The 16,776-nt window shown below is 40.0% G+C and overlaps 1 protein-coding gene across 1 annotated transcript in view; it reads right to left on the reverse strand.

The window, feature by feature from the left end:
* Positions 1-9,288: 9,288 nt before the first annotated feature.
* AP1S3 (adaptor related protein complex 1 subunit sigma 3) overlaps positions 9,289-16,776 on the reverse strand; it is a 55,287-nt gene continuing 47,799 nt past the window's right edge. The window contains exons 4-5 of the mRNA XM_079783017.1: positions 16,471-16,608; positions 9,289-11,747 (exon numbers count right to left, since the gene is read on the reverse strand). Coding sequence (XP_079639143.1) covers positions 11,712-11,747; positions 16,471-16,608 — 174 coding nt within the window. The 3' untranslated portion in view covers positions 9,289-11,711. The remainder of the gene's footprint in view (positions 11,748-16,470; positions 16,609-16,776) is intronic.

The raw sequence follows: 16,776 nt of genomic DNA on the forward strand, positions 1-16,776 counted from the left end.
TTCAAATAATGTGTTATAAAGAAAATAAAACAGGATTATGGGAATGAACTTGACATTCTGCTTCTCTGGAACTATCATCAAAGGGCTCTCTGAGAAGGTGACATATAAGTTGTAAGTTCTGAACATGCAGAAGAAAGCAAGAGTGGGTCATGTGTTGGCGGCACAGTTGAATGAAGGGTCCTGTGATCAGTGAGGCTGGAGAGACCATGACGAGACCTGGTTCCACACCAAGGAGCTTAGATATTATCATATGAGCACCTTGAGATGACGACAGGGTTTATAGTAACAGGGGAGAGATCTGATCTGGACTCACTGTGCTTTGCTCAGTCACTGAGAAATCACTGCACAAAGTCTGGGTTGGGAGATTTTTCTCAAATTGTTTACTGGAAAGACTGAACCAATAGACCTTGTATCTTTCTCTGAAAAGGGCAAACAGTGTAAACTATATCTGATGTTCTTCAATAAAACAAAATGTGACCCAGTTTATATTCCTGGTCATGGTTCTGAAGCCTGACTTTTATAGAAATTACTAGAGGCCCGGTGCACAAAATTCATGCACTCGAGGGGGTTCCTCAGCCTGGCCTGCACCCTTTCACAGTCCGGGAGCCCTTGGGGGATGTCTGAATGATGGCTTAGGCCCACTCCCCATGGGCAGTCGGACATCCTTAGCACAGCCGTGGAGGTGGGAGAGGCTCCTACCAGTGCCGCTGTGCTCACCAGCTTAGCTGTGAGCCTGGCTTCTGGCTGAGTGGTGCTTCCCCTGTGGGAATGCACTTACCTCCAGGTGGCAGTTCCTGCATTGAGCGTCTGCCCCCTGGCGGTCAGTGCACGTCATAGAGACCAGTTGTTCCGCCGTTCGGTCTATTTGCATATTAGCCTTTTATTATATAGGATGACAAAAGTCCCATGTAGGGAGATATATGTAACGTGCCTTACTGTATCTTCATGTTTAAGGCAGAATATCATCAAATTTTTAAATGTGCACCTTATCCAGCAGCTGCATTGAACACTAAAAAGTAAGAAAATGTCTGTGAGCCATGGTAGTCAGTAAAGTGTCCATAAGGTGGGCAAAACTCATGGTCATAGACCCATGACCCTCAATAGCCATCCTTTGACTGGTGGTAAAATAACCTTTTCTATGAGTTACTGAATAGTTACCTAACCACTCTTCTATCCTGGGCACTTAGATTGTTCCCAATCTTTTGAACTACTAGAAAACTACTGTGAAGATCGTCCTTATTCAAGTAGACTTTTCATGTTTTGGATTATTCTTAGATAAGATCAAGAGTAGGCAAACTTGTGGAAGGGGTCAAATAGTAAAAGTTTAGGCTTTGTAGAGAGAGCAGTGTGTCTCTTCCTTTCGTTCCTCCCCCTCCTTCCTGTGCTCTTCCTCTGCCCTCCTCACCTCCTCCTCCTCTTCCTTTTCCTCTTGTAACAAACCCTTTAAAACTGTACAGACCTTCGTTACCTTGAGGGCCATACAAAAACAAACCACAGATTGGACTCGGCCCATGGGCCAGTCTCAGAATTCCTGGGTCAAAGGCTATGAGCACTGTAATGTCATTTATACCCACTAACAAAAGGTATGCTGTTTACCTGTGTCATCCAATATTGGGTGTTATTTTTTAGCTTTCATTTTTTGTTAAATATAATTTGAATTTTTGTTACAAAGAAATTTTGCTAGGAATCCTTATTCATTTTTTAAAAACATATCAATCTTACTAAAATGGTTGACGTTAGAAATAGAGCCCATTATCCCTGAAAAATGCAATGCCTCATTATGCTTTTTTTTTTGCACTGTGGAGGGGCAACATCATTGTGTCATATAAGGCCCCTCAGCGCACTGAAGACATTAAGTTTCTGGGGAACATGACCTGCCCATGGCCTTTCAAATCTGTGTGACAATAAGCTTTATTATTTGGGGATTATCCTGAATATGTCAAAGGAAGAAACTATTTTAAAACTAGCGTTTGCCCACGATTAAAGTTTCTATTTTGTCAGATTTACCCTCTTGGCCTCAGGGGAGATATTAGCCTCATGCTTGCTTTGCCAAGTGAAGCAAGAAATTCGTCCTAGCCAGCTCATCCCAGCCCTGGCAGGAGTCAGGAGAGGAGTGCAAGGGGAGTTAGGAGGGGGGAGAGGAAAAATCTCCAAGGGACACACCCCAACCTATTAGCTATAAAGAAATCCTCTTCCTTGAATAGAAAGGTAAGAAATGGTATTTAAGTGCAATTTCTGTCGTCCACTTATAAAATGCTGACCCAGTTCCATCCTTTTTCTTTGTTTTAGCTCCATGAAGCTATTTTTGGCAACATAACTCTTCTTCCCAACAATACAGTTAGGATAGCTCTTCTGCTGCTTATCGATGGACCCGGAATAGAAAGCAACACCAGCAGCTGGCATTTATTGAGCACGTACTAAGTTCCAGACCCTGAACAGATACAGATGAGGAAACTGAGGCAGGCAGAAGTTACCTGCCCAAAGTCACCTCAGGCAAGTAGCAGCCTCAGGATATGAACCCTGAAATTCCAGGTCCAAAACCCACCTTATTCATCAACTCAGAGATTCTAAGTGCCGACTGCAAGAGTTTCATCAAATGGGATATGTAAAGAGATTCTCCTGGTCTTAGAGGGGGGACATCCAGCAAGGTTAACAAAGGCCACCTCTTCACTTGCTTCCATGCAGGTCTACCTTTCCTGCTGCCCAGAGGGAACAACCTAGCAAGGCTGATGAGCAAGCTGCCCTGAGCAAAGTTAGAGCCCCAAATCTGCAAAGTTGCCAATTATATATATTTACTCTTTGTTTACTTCACCCCCTTCCCTTTTGTATCAGAAGAAGCAAGGCTTTCTATCCCCAGCCATGTCAGTTCTGGCTCTAACCACACAATCTTAATAAAGTGGAAAGACCCAACTTTCTCAAAGAACCCATTGCACTTCACCCCCAAAACACCTTCCCAGATTCTCCCTTTCCTAATCTCCGTAATTATTGTTTTTCACATACCATACAACTGATCATAGCATCTGAATGGAGGGAGGGGGTCCCTAAGACCACCTTCAGGCTTGACGACTCATTAGGATTCACAGGAGCTGCTATAGTTATAAGTATTGTTTATTTCAGTAAAAGGATATGGAACAGAATCAGCAAAGGCAGAAGGCACATGGGACAGGTCCAGGAAGCACAGGGATATGCTGAATTCTCTCAGCAGCCAAGTGCAATGCATACAAAGTGCTGCCAGTCAGGGAAGCTCGTCAAGCCTTGGTATCCAGGGGATTTTGGGGGGCAGGGGGTTAGTCATGTAGGCATGTGGGGTTCATGTGACTGACCTCAGCTACTCAGTCTCCAGCCCCGGACCCAGAGCAAAAACCATAAATCACATTGTTAGGATAATAATTGTACAGCCTGGCCCAAGCCCTCAGGCATGCAGAAACACTCTTATCTGGCAAATCATTCCAAGGGCTTAGAGTTTATCTCCCTAGAGGCAGTCAGCACTGGAGGCAGGTTTTATTTGGAATATGCAGGGTTTGAGCAACCAGACCTGATGAGTTAACACTTTCCTGTACACATTTTAATCAGAGAAAATGACATATCTCCTCAAATGTCTCTACCAACAATATTAGTTGCCACCCAGATGAATGGCTTTGACATAAAATCTTAGTGTCACTCACATAAACATATTAAATTCAGGCTGGCCTGGAAATGTCCCAACTCACTTGTTTTCTAGTTTCTTTTTTCACAAGAAACAACACATATCTTTATGGTACTCAGTTTTAATTTTGATCACATTACTGATGTCATAGGAGCACCTGCAGCCAATTAATTACCATGTTGAATTTAGTCTTTCATTATCCAGCTTACATTCAGCAAATATCTATTGATATTTTACTGTGTGTCTGACACTGATATTAGTTGCTTGTATTAACTCTAGAAGATGCTATATTTTTTTCATTCTCTGAAAATAAACTTCATTACATGTATCTGGATCCTGTTGATAGTAGCCCATAATTGTTTCATGTATTAGGGCAGGCTCACTGCTGTAACAAACAACCCCAGGAATTCAGTGGCTTAACACAACATAAGCTTATTTCTGACACACATTTAAATCCACTGTGGCTATTCCTACTTGGTTGGCTTTCTTGATGACTTTTTTTAGGTTTCTGCCATCTCATGGCTCTGCCTTTTCTGGATCCTGGAGTATTTTCCTTCAGCTGCAAACAGGAAAAGAGAAAGAATGGAGGGTGATATGTGGGAGGATGTCTGAGTCAGGCCTGCTGATGGGCATATGTTATTTCAACCCACACTCCACTGGCCATAATTCCACCATAGAGAAACCAAACTTCAAACGAGTCTGGGAAATGAAGTCTAGCTCTATGCCCTGGAGGAAACAGCAAATGATTGGATAAATAAACAGCTGGTATTTGCCTCATTTTTCATTCAGCACTGGCTCCCTGACTCAAATGTGAAGGTGCTAGTTCATAGGTAGATTCAAACAAGGTCGAAATGGTAAGCCTTAGCCAAATGCAGAAAATAGTCACAGAATCAATGATTTTTTCCCCCCAAGATTATCAGTCCCTTTTATTCAACACTGGAAAATATGAAACATGTAAGAAATTCCACCTCCAAAATTAAACACAGACTTGGTAATTCACCCTTTATCTACATTCCAGGAGTAGCATTTCTTTCTCCTCCTAAATGGTACCCTTCATTTAAAGTGCACTCAATGTACTTCACTTGATCATTTAAAAGGGTGAAAAACAGGCTTGAATGTCATTCGGCTTGTATTTTATACCAGTATACAGGCTCATCAAATACTTTCATGAGGGAACACTTTGATCAAGACAAGGTTTAATTAAACAAATGGTTAGCACTGGGACCCGATCAAAGCATAAATGTTAATGTGCTGATTATTCTTCCCTCTCGTGTTTAAGGAGTGGTTCAGACTAGCTCACTTCCATGTTCCCATCTGACTTTGACATTCCATTCATTCCAAAGAGCAAGTTCATGAGCCTTGTTGGTGGGACATCCAGGACCAGCATGAAGGCCCCCAATTCCTAGTTCACTTTGATGCTCTAAATATAAATATAAATATGATATTTAGTCTTTTGGCTCAGAATATCCCAAACAGCGAGTTATGGCCCACTTGCTTGCTCTGAGAGACTAATGGCTAAAAATCATATATATTTAGAAAAAGAAAATTAAGCCACTATTTCCCATCGACTCAAAAGTTCATGAGTTCAATTTATATTTGAATAGTATTTGGATGGCTGCCTTAGAAAAGTACCTAAATGTATTGATTATTTTATCTCATAATATTTTGAATATAGAATGCACAGAGCAAAGAGGACTTGTAATAAAAATATCTGCAAATGTAACACTTCCTAAAATAATGAGTTATTCTGATTTTTGTTTTATGATTCATCATTCTTGACATTCTTTATAGTATGCATAAGATTTAAATTTTCTTTCATATTAACTTGCTCTATTCTCTTATATCTTAAATAAAGTTTTCAACTAATAAAGAAAGTATGTACAAATAATTTTCTTTACAACTATTACTATTATATCACACTAGAGGCCTGGTGCACGAAATTCATGCACCAGGGGTGTGTGTCCCTCAGCCTAGCCTGCAGCCTCTCCAATCTGGGACCCCTTGAGGAATGTCCGACCGTCCGTTTAGGCCCAATCCCACCGGGCATTTGGACATCCCTCCCACAATCCAGGACTGCTGGCTCCCAGCCGCTCACCTGCCTCTGCCTGATTGTTCCTAACCGCTTCTGCCTGCCAGCCTGATCACCCCCTCCCCTGCCAGCCTGATTGACGTCTAACTGCTCCCTGGCCGACCCAATTGCCCCTAACTGCCCTCCCCTGCTGGCCTGGTCACCCATAACTGCCCTCCCCTACTAGTTTGGTTGCCCCAAACTTCCCTCCCCTGCAGTCCTGGTCCCTCCCCCAACTGCCACAACCCTTCTGACCTGGTCTCCCCCAACTGCCCTCCTCTGCCGGCCCAGTCATTCCCTCCCTGCTTGCCTGATCACCCACAACTGCCCTCCCCTGCAGGATTGGTTCCCCCCCGCAACTGCCCTCCCCTGCAGGCCTGGGTCTCCCCCCCACCTGCCCTCCCTTGCTGGCCTGGTCTCCCTCAACTGTCCTCCTCTGCTGGCCTGGTCATCCCCAACTGCCCTCCTTTGCTGGCCTGGTCACCCCCAATTGCCCTCCTCTGCTGGCCTGATCACCCCTAACTGGCCACAACTGCCCTCCCCTGCAGGCCATTTTGTGGTAGCCATCTTGTGTCCACATGGGTGCAGCCATCTTTGACCACAAGGAGGTGGCCATCTTGTGTCTTGGAGTGATGGTCAATTTGCATATTACTCTTTTATTAGATAGGATGAGGTTAGGTATTGCAAGTAGAACATAATTAATTTTATTCACTTTTTAAAAATTTATGTGCATTGATTTATTTATTCATCCACCCACCATTTCAGTTTAGCCTTTAATGTTACAATTAGCTTAAGTCAAACTCTTGATAAAATATTATAAAAATTTGTTTCTAGAATTTAAAAGATACTTATTTATAAAAACAGAAAAATATAATTTAACCAGTTCATTAGATTCCCCAAAGTTATTTAATTCTACATAAGTGAAATTAATACTTATAGTTTGACTTTTTAAAAGTTTATTTTTGTAATAAAATATGTATTTTAATACTTTCAAATTTTGACTGCATTATTTTCAAAGTTATTCTTCACTATACTTAATTTTTAAATTTATTTTTGTAACATCCTAAAAATTTCAAATGACCCAAATTATTTTTGAAACAATTTCTAACCACAAACCCCTTTCTACAACCACATTAGTTCTTTATTCTTCACATTTATGTAATCTTAAATTTTACAGATATTTTACCACCATAATAGAAACATTTTATTAAAACTGGAGGCTTCAAAAATTTAAAAGATTTCTTCCCCTCCAAAAAATATTTTTCTTAAACTTTAAGTCACCATTGAAACAGTATGAGGGTTATCTCATATTTGGAACAAAGTGTTCTCATAATTCTTTCTTTTCTCCAGCCTAAATGTTTTATTTACTTCAAAATATTATCCTGTAAATTATGCTGACATCTTTTTACTAAACATCCATTTTACGCACAGGATTAATGATCATTTCAAACAACTGCAAGTATAAAATATGAATCAAAATTCTCTTATAAATTATACAACAAGGTCGGGTATAGCTCATAAACCTCGTAGATGTAGCTTCTGAGGTCCTGCTAACAAAGCAAAGGCCCCATAAGTCACACAATTGCAGTTGCTCATTTTACCAGCCTCCATGGACACTCTCAACATTTCCAAAGGAAAGAGAAAAGGCGCCACTTTTGAATAATATTATTAGTAAACAGATAGGGGTCATGTCAACAACATGAAGATAATTCTAATCTAGGGAACAATTAAATCATAAATGTATCATTTCTGATTAATCTACTCTGGTTAGGAACTAGCCTAAGGAGATATGTTTAAAACCTTATCTATTCTGTAAAGTAGCAAAACAAGCTAGTTGACAAAATAGTAAATTAACACTTTGAAATGATTAAGTTATGATGGAAACACTACATAAGTTAGTACTGATAGCACAAATGCAAGGTGGAAACCTTGAGATTTAGTGAATATCTGAGTTTACTCACAAAGAATTTAACAAAAATAAAAAATTCATCTGTAGACCTAAATTCTACATAAAATAATGTTTCCTTGAAATTAGCTAGTTAATATTAATAAAGGAAAGAGAGCAAAGGAGAGGCCAGACATTATAAGCATGGTCATCTGGGCAGCTTCACCAGGAAGCACAGCTGCACACTCCTTAAGGAACCATGGGTCCATTCCCTGCAGACCACTGCGGGGAGGGATTGAACAAAGGGGGAGATGGGTGAAGTCCGGGTGACACAGGGAAGGTGCTTGCCTCTCTGTTTAGCCTAGGGAACAATGGGTTGGCTAGGGGGTGGACCCCATCAAAAGTATGCAAAATCTTGAGTTAATTGGTTAGTTTGAAGAAATTTCCTGGTTAAAATCCCCAGACAAATGAGTTTTCATGCTCTCGTTCCTCTTGTTTGCTCTTGCTCTCTCTTGCTCCATGACCCATACTCACCCATGTACGCGCCAGTTCTCTCTCCATGGCCATGTGGCCTTATTAGCCACAGGGCCCATGGCCATGCTGACTCCACACACAGGATGCTGGACTGGACTGGACTGTATTCTCATATGGAACAGAAATTCTGGGCAATGGCCTTCATTCTGGCCCTACTGAACACAAGTTTGGACTTTGTCCATGGCGAGATGGACAGAGATGGGACCTTGGAAGTCCCCTTAATATTACACCATCAATAAAGCTTTCCACAAAACCCCATTCTTCTGTGGGGGCCTCAGGAAATTCTTTCCCTCACGGCACCCCAAGAATTCCACTTGCACTGATAACAGTAGTACTACCAAAAGGTGAATCTAATACAGCCCTACTGTTACAGTCCTGTTTTTTGCTTTACTTGACAAAATAGATTATCATTGTTTAATACCAAAGTACATTGTCTATGGATAGAGTTTTTCAAGTTGGTTAAGATTTCAATAAAAATTGAAAAAAATTTTAATGACCCTCTTTTTGCAAGTTATTGATAGTCATTGGCTTGCTTTACTTACATTTCAGAGCATCTGATTGAATTTAATCCAAAATTGTGGGAACTATGTGAAAAAAATGTATTAACATTTCCCAAAAAGTAAAGTTACACACAGTTCACCAGTGATGTTTCATGGGAATTATCATATGAATTCTAAAGAAGAATTATAGGGTCAGAAGAACATCTATGTATGTTTGAAGAAAATCTTTAGCATTATTTTAGGAAATTTGGTATAGTAAAAACAATAGTTTGAATAAAAGTTAATTTGCTTTATCACAATAAATTTTAACCTTACATAAGTTAATGAAATAAAAGAGGTTACTAGTTTTAAAGAATGATCTGCTTCATTAACTATGGGTAAAGAGATTAGATTATCAAAATGTAGGTAATGGTAAGAAAGAAGTCAACAGGAACAAAGCAGTAAATACTCTTCCCTCATTTGCTGTCACCTACTTGTGGAGTTTCTCCTTGATGATAAGCACCAAGAAAATGAAGAGGTCCTATTAAAGGGACTTGACCAGGAATTTTCATATCAAGCATGAAATCTGATTTTTTTAAAATTTATTCCTGAAAGCACATTCATGTTCCTCACTTAAAATAAAAAAATAAAAAAACACATTTTATTTGGAAGTTTTATAAAATTTAATATTTATTATATATTTTTTCACTTGGTAGTTTTATTATAATTATACATTACAAAGAAAACATAACGATTATTTTCACCAAGGCTCATGTAAGATGTCTCCAAAATCCCTCAAATTTACCCCAGCGTGCCATATTGTTATGTTCATTTTCTATGTGTGATGCTGACATAAAGCCTGAGGAGCCCCATCTATAGCTAGGTAGTCTCTAATCTGTATTTTAATATGAAACAGAAATTCTGGGCAGTGGCCCTACTTTGTCCATGTATTTAAAAATGAGGTTCAAAGTCCATCTTTACAAAACTTTTTTAAAAAAATAGGATTCCACCATATAATAACAATGAAAGCTAAATCACAAACTGAAGAACTTAGGTAAACAAAGTGATCAGAAATTATAAACTTCAATCTGATGCCATCATTGTAATTACATGATTAACTGAGGAAATGTTAGATATTGAAAGCCCAATAATTACTTCATACGCTAATCTGAGTTATTTCCATTTAATGATAGTTATATTGAGGAACTGGTCCATTTTTCCTTCTGTACTGCTGTCTTGCCATTCTTTCCTAAACATCTCTGCCAAGATTACTCAATGAGAACATTTTTCCCTCATGGTCTCTAAAGGTCTACCCTATGGGATCTAGATGATCCAATAGCAGGCACACTCTTAGAAAAAGCACTCCCTACCCACTGCAGTGTGAATAATATCAGACCTCAGCACTAACATTGAAAATGCACAGGTAAGACATCAGAAGTGGGCACTAGGATAAAAGCATTGCAAGCTATTTCCATAGAAGGTCTGATCACATTCACTACCTGATTATATAGAACTTTCATTCCAGGAAGCATGAATGTGACATATTCACAATAATAATGGTCAGCAGCAAATATTTTCTTCGGGAGTGAGGAAAGAAAAGAGGAGAAGAGGCATCTACCATACAGCAACAATACAGGGTGGGGCAAAAGTAGGAGTTACAGTTGTGAATATGAGAAACAGAGTTTATTACTTTATTATCATTTATTAACTAGAGGGGCTTGGCCCTTGCCACCCAGGCGGCTGCCTCGGCTCTGGTAGCCCCGGCTTCGTCTGGAAGGTCGTCCTGCTGTTTGGCCGTCAGGTCTAATTAACATATTATGCTTTTATTATTATAGATAATTATATCACTTTCCATATGAACAACGGTAAACCTACTTTTCCCACCCTGTATCAAATGCTTTAAGTAAGCCTAATAAACAGCAAGTCTTCAAATATCTTAAAAATACCTTACAACATAGTTAAAACAAAATCTCTCCAGCAACTAAGAGTGCTTTGTAACATAAAGATCAATAAAATAGTAATAATAATAACAATCATTACTATTGTTATTTTCCTCTATTATACTATTTTTATAATAAGGGAAATAAGTCATAGACACTATATCTCCAGATGTCTAAAAACCTTAATCAACATAGAGAGTTTGTAGAAAACATGACCTCATTATACTAGCCCTTATATTAAATTAAAAGGTAAAACTAAAACCTCAGCCAAGAGAGCAGCTTCCAAGGCCTCAAAAACACAACTATCTTTGGTTCTTTGGTTCTTATACTATCTTTGGTTCTTTTCCTTCATTCCAACCCTGAAAAATAAATAAATTCAGGACATTAAAAGCAGATACATTGTATCTGGGCTGAAATTTCATTATTATCAAGTGTATTTAAAATGTCCAGCATTTTAAATGGCTCTGTTTGTTGGGCATTGTCCCATGCTCCAAAAGGTTGCCATTTTTATTCCCAGTCACATCACCTGCCCCAGTTGGAGGCTCAATGTCCCTGTTGGGGACTTGATCCCCTGTGGGGGCCATGCAGGAGGCAGTCAATCAATGTTTCTCACTCTCTCTCTCCTCTCCCTTCTTCTCTCTCTAAAATCAATAAAATCATAAATATATTTTTAAAATGTCTAGCATTACATATGAACTCTGGACTATTAACATAATTTTGAATTACCAACCAGACAGTTTTAAAAGCTAAATCTTTAGAAAAAGTATTGCTACTTTACATGCTAAAGCACGGATTATTACAATACAGTTCTCAGCCTGTCAGTAGAGGACCAAATGTAGCAAAAAAGGTACTACAATAAATGTATTTAAATTAGCTTAGAAAAATTACATGGAGTTAACACATTGCAAACAAATGTTCAGTCTACTGAATCATGAGGCTGTTGTGTGAACATCCAGAGCTACAATAAGTAGTCATATACAGTATAATACAGGCAGTGTAATAATGATAAATATGTTAAACAACTTTAAATTTCGCTAGTTAACAAAAAATCCCTTTCAAGTTATTTTTGGCATGGTGCTGGAGGCTCTGTCCAATGACTGGAGGCGGGCGTTGCTTCTTTGCAAGGCCAGAGAATGCAGCACTTCATGAAGGTGCACAGTCAAAACGTCGGCTTGTTCATGTACTCTTCCAGGGTCTGCAAGAGAACAGCGAGTTAGAACAGCTTCCCTTAAGCCACATCCTTTAGCAGACTGTGAAATCTTTTCTTTTTTTTTTTCTTTTTTTAATTTCTTTATCGAGTAAGGTGTCACATATTTGTCCTCATCCCCCCATTCCCATCCCCCACCCCTCCCTGAAATCTTTTCCGTATTCCTTTGCCATTACTGAAAGGTAGTATTGAAAAGTTCGTGTGGACTTAAATCTCTGCATTCTGATCAAGAAGGATGGTTCGAAGTTGGAGTACTATTTGTATATGCACCCAGAGGGCTTGAACTAACTAAAGATCAACTGAGGAGAAACTAAGCTGGATCACAGAATGAATGTCCGGCAAGAGCAACGCTAAAGCAACAGCTGCAAGGTATCACTGCTGACTTCAGACGAGTGCGCCTGCTAAAATGATCATGAGGACTATGCCAGGCACATGTATGAGAGAAATCGAATTCTATTTGTGGAACATATTTAGCGTTACAGATATTGTACAGAACATCTTCCTTACACTTATTGCCAAGATATAATGAATAAACAACCATAAGTCTTAAGATTTCCTGCCTTGTATCTTGAGGAGGCTTTCCTCCAAAGTATACAATTATGTTTCTTCATCTTCCTCAACAGTTACCAGGTTTGTGACATGCCACAAGGCCATGATTTTTGTCCAGACTTTTTAAATGTTTGAGTGGCTTCACAATGACAGGCAGAGTTCCAAATTACAGTGATGATGCAAGCCCTTACCATGCACGATGGATGGACTTTTCTCTTGCACTCTTTCCTATAATATCTGTGTGTGCAATACAGTGGGGTCTGGGTTAAATCAACAAGATAGGTCAAGAGGGGAGACTTAGGTAACACCCTGCCTTTGACAGCTCAATCTGTGACGCTCAACGCATTCTTAAGCCTGAACCCAGGACACGTGGTTCACTTGCCCCTGCCAGGAAGACAATCAACCAGCATGGGCCAAACAGATGAAGGCCAAGGCCAGGCCAGATTTTTCAGAGGATACTAGGGTTACAAATTAGGTGTGTTCTAACTGGTTTTCACCAGCTCTATTTAGAACGCCAGTGTTCCTCTGCTGAAAACTCTGTGGTCTCAGGCTGTTACACATTAAAGATGAACATTGACCAATAAGAGCTGACACCCCAAGACCTCTGCCCTCTACCTCCTTTTACAGATGCTGCCCATGTCTTCACAGTTAGCAAGGGTGTCGCATTGGCCAGGGGCCCATGCTTGTTTTGTGGCACCACTTAAAAAGGAATGCAAAGCTACTACAAATACAAAATTGAGCATAAAGTTTTTGAAAATGGGGGGCGGGGGGAATAATGACAGAAGATTGCAAATTTTTTTAAATTTTATTTTATTGTTTAAAGTATTACAAATAGTAGTACGTTTCCTATTTTTCCCCATTGACCTTCCCCCAGCCTTCCCTCCCCCTCGCCCCCCCCCCCCCCCGCACATGCCCTCACCCCCCCCAATGTCTTGCATTCATTAGTTATGCTTATATGCATGCATACAAGTCCTTTGGTTGATCTCTTACCTCCCCCCACTAACCCTCCCCAGCCTCCCCCCTGTAGTTTGACAGTCTGTTTGATGCTTCTTTGCCTCTGTATTTATTTTTGTTCATCAGGTTATAATGTTCTTTATATTCCACAAATGAGTGAGATCATGTGGTATTTTTCTTTCACTGACTGGCTTATTTTTAAAAGATGACAACTATCGCAAAATCCAGAGCAAGAGCATATGGTTTCCAGTCATTAAGTGCCTGACACCTTCTATAATGTATTCATTGTCTGGCTACTTCTTCTGTGCAGTTAAGATACCCTGGAGTTGTCACCTTGCTGACGCCACAATTCATTGGCCCCTACTTACAGGCACTGGTGAATTCAGTCTGCTAAGACTGCGTGGCTGCCCTTCCTGAGCCATGCTGCTACTCAAGTTACATGAACCAATAATGCATGAGGTTGGTATTGTCTTGAGCTTGTAGGAACAGACTCCCTTCTAAACTTGCTTTCTTATTCTGTGGTCAAAACATCTGTTTGTCACGCATTGGTAATCTCAGGAACTGCAACCTCTATGATTCAAGATCACTATCTTCTTTCAGGGTTTCTTTTTCCTTCTAATCACTTTGCACCTGTCATCCGCAATTCGTAGTTGTTACCTTCAAAATAAGATAATGCCTAAAGCCATCCCCGACCAATTCAACTGTTCATTCACTTGCACATTATCAACATCTTGCCCTAGCATACTCAGAATAAGCTTTCAGCATTTGGAGATTTAAGACTGTATATATGGGAAGACAGCCTTTTCTTAAGGGGTCCAGAGAAAGTCCCAGGGGCTACATGCAGGTTTTCAATTGGGTTAAAGTGAAAGCATTGTTATTACTTTAATCTTAAGGTTATTCCCTTAACCTTTAGTAACTACAAATATGTGTGTTTAGGTCCCAAGGACAGGAGAAAAAAAAAGAAAGCAGTATTTTTTTTTTCTTTATGTGATTATATTACTTGTGCGAATTCATTTAAACTTCCCTGAACTTACAAAGCAAACCAGATATACAAAGTCAATTTTTTAACCAGCTCCCCAAATGTTCATTGACTTAGCCTGAATCAGAATACCGATAATGCTGTTTCGATTTGGCAGGTGCTGTTAAACCAACGAGATTTATAGGGCAGTCGTGGCACTGCCAGCTCACTATGGGGACACAGGGCCCCCCGAGACCTACTCATCAGGACCTTCCACTCAATCACAGGGGACATGAACTACCAATTCGTGTTTAAAATTGTGAAAGGGCTCTCTCTTGAAATACTTGCTTCCAGATTTAAATGGAACTAGAAATACTAGATACACTGCAATCTCTTTAAAACATTTTCCTAGGGGGTGGGGGAACAGGGGTGTTCAAAACACCCTAGGTGTGTCTTGGCACCAATTCAAGAAATTTTAATTACCTAAGTGCCCAAAGACCCTGTTTAAAGTCTGTTTCTCCTATATTTAAAAATATATATATTTTTATTGATTTCAGAGAAAGGAAGGGAGAGGAGGAGAGAGAAATATCCATGATGAGAGAGAATCACTGATCAGCCTCCTCCTGCACACCCCCTACTGGAGATCGAGCCCACAACCCAGGCATGAGCCCTGATGGAATCAAACCCTGACCTCCACTGAGCCACACTGGCCAGGCAAGTCTATTTCTCCTACAGGGAGACTCCACAGTAAGAGCCCTCGGATAGAATTATAAACAACCTCCTGGCATAGTGAAAGGATGGTTGTTCTGTGGAATTTCCAAGCCACTGATTTCTCAAGTATCTTGCAAAACTCCCTTTCTATAGCATTTGGAGAGAGTCAAGTAAACAGCAGAAAGTTTATGTGCATTTTTTGAGGTGAGAACACCTCTAGCAATAAATACATCGGCCTCCTACCTGGCACAGGCAAACTCAAACAGACGTCTTTCTCAGTATTCAAGGACTGGTGCCCTAGATGGGCAGGAACAAGTAATCAGCTCAAAGACGTGCAAACACAGTTGCTGGGAAATCATTCCTCACGTTGTTTTATTAACTTAATCAGTTTATTCCTTTAAAACAGTAGGAAGAATGGCTTTAATGCCAATTTTTCAAAGATACTAGTACTTTGTAACACCCTGGAATCTCTTGACCTGCTGTTATGAAAATAGAAAGAGGGCAAGACCCATGGATGCTGTGGGAAGAAGTACCCAGAGGCGGCAGAGCTGGGTTGGATTATCTCATTTAGGAGGTCAAAGGCCAGTGGGGTGATGTGCTATTTTTCACAGTGTTCCTGGGAAAACTGACGGGACTCATGGAGGTAAGTTCCTTTATCCCAATCTGGACTACATCTAAAAGCAAAGCCCCACACTACTTTACATGAGCATCACAGAGTCAGGAGCACAAACAAATGGATGCTTCAGGGCCCTTTTATACCTTGGCAAGCAAGCCTCAGTATTCCCAATTAATTTATGCAAATCAGAGCCCACACACAGCCTCCTGAGGAGGTGTAAGAAATTTTAATTAAAATGATAAATGCCCTCTTCAAGAATAAAGCTCTAATAGCCCTGGCAAGTGAAATAACGATGTGCTTCTATTCTCCTTTCTGGGGCAGCACAGATACTTTAATGAAAGTTTTTATACCCCTCATAAAATTATTCTTGTAAGGAATATCACCAAGTGTTTGATAGCTTTTTGATAGGGAGGTATCCTCACTGAAAAGCTCCAACATGAAAAGCGAAGACTCTGGAGCCCAAGTGCCTAGATTCAAATGTCTATTCCACACTTAGTAGCTGTGTGACGTTCAGCAGATCACTTAACCTCTCTGTGCCCCAGTTTACTCATCTTTCAAATGAGGGTAACAATACTACCTACCTCTTAGAGTTGCTGTGATAATTAAATAAATTAATACATGTAAGTTGCTTGGAAACTGTACTCAACACAGAGTAAGCACTTAATAAGTGTTGGCTAATATTTAATTACCACCACCACCACAACCACTACCACTACCACCACCACAACCACTACCACCACCACAACCACCATCACCATCATAACTACCACCATAACTACCACCACCACCACTACCACCATCACCACCACTGCCACTACCACCACCATCAACATCACTGCCATCATCACCATCACCACCACCACCACCACCATTATAATCATCATCATCATCTTTTCCCATTGCATGAGAAACTGAGTACTGACCTCCTGTAACATATCAGAATCTTCAATGGCTTTGACAGCAGATTTCTTGGACGTTTCCTGAATTTCTCCACCTATTATAAATTCATCCAGGATAAAATAAGCCTTTTCAAAATTAAAGATAATATCCAGTTCACAGACCTGGTAGGAGAAAAAACAACAACAAATGTTTTTATAAACCTGCAGTGATATCAAGGGAAACATATACCAGTGTCTCGAGCTTTTCAAGTAACACCCATGTGGCATACCAAAGATAAAAATATCAGATAGCATGTGAAGGACAGAAAAATCAAACTAGTGAATTGTAGG

Source organism: Cnephaeus nilssonii (genome assembly GCF_951640355.1).
Source record: "Cnephaeus nilssonii genome assembly, chromosome: 10".
NCBI classification, from domain to species: domain Eukaryota; kingdom Metazoa; phylum Chordata; class Mammalia; order Chiroptera; family Vespertilionidae; genus Cnephaeus; species Cnephaeus nilssonii.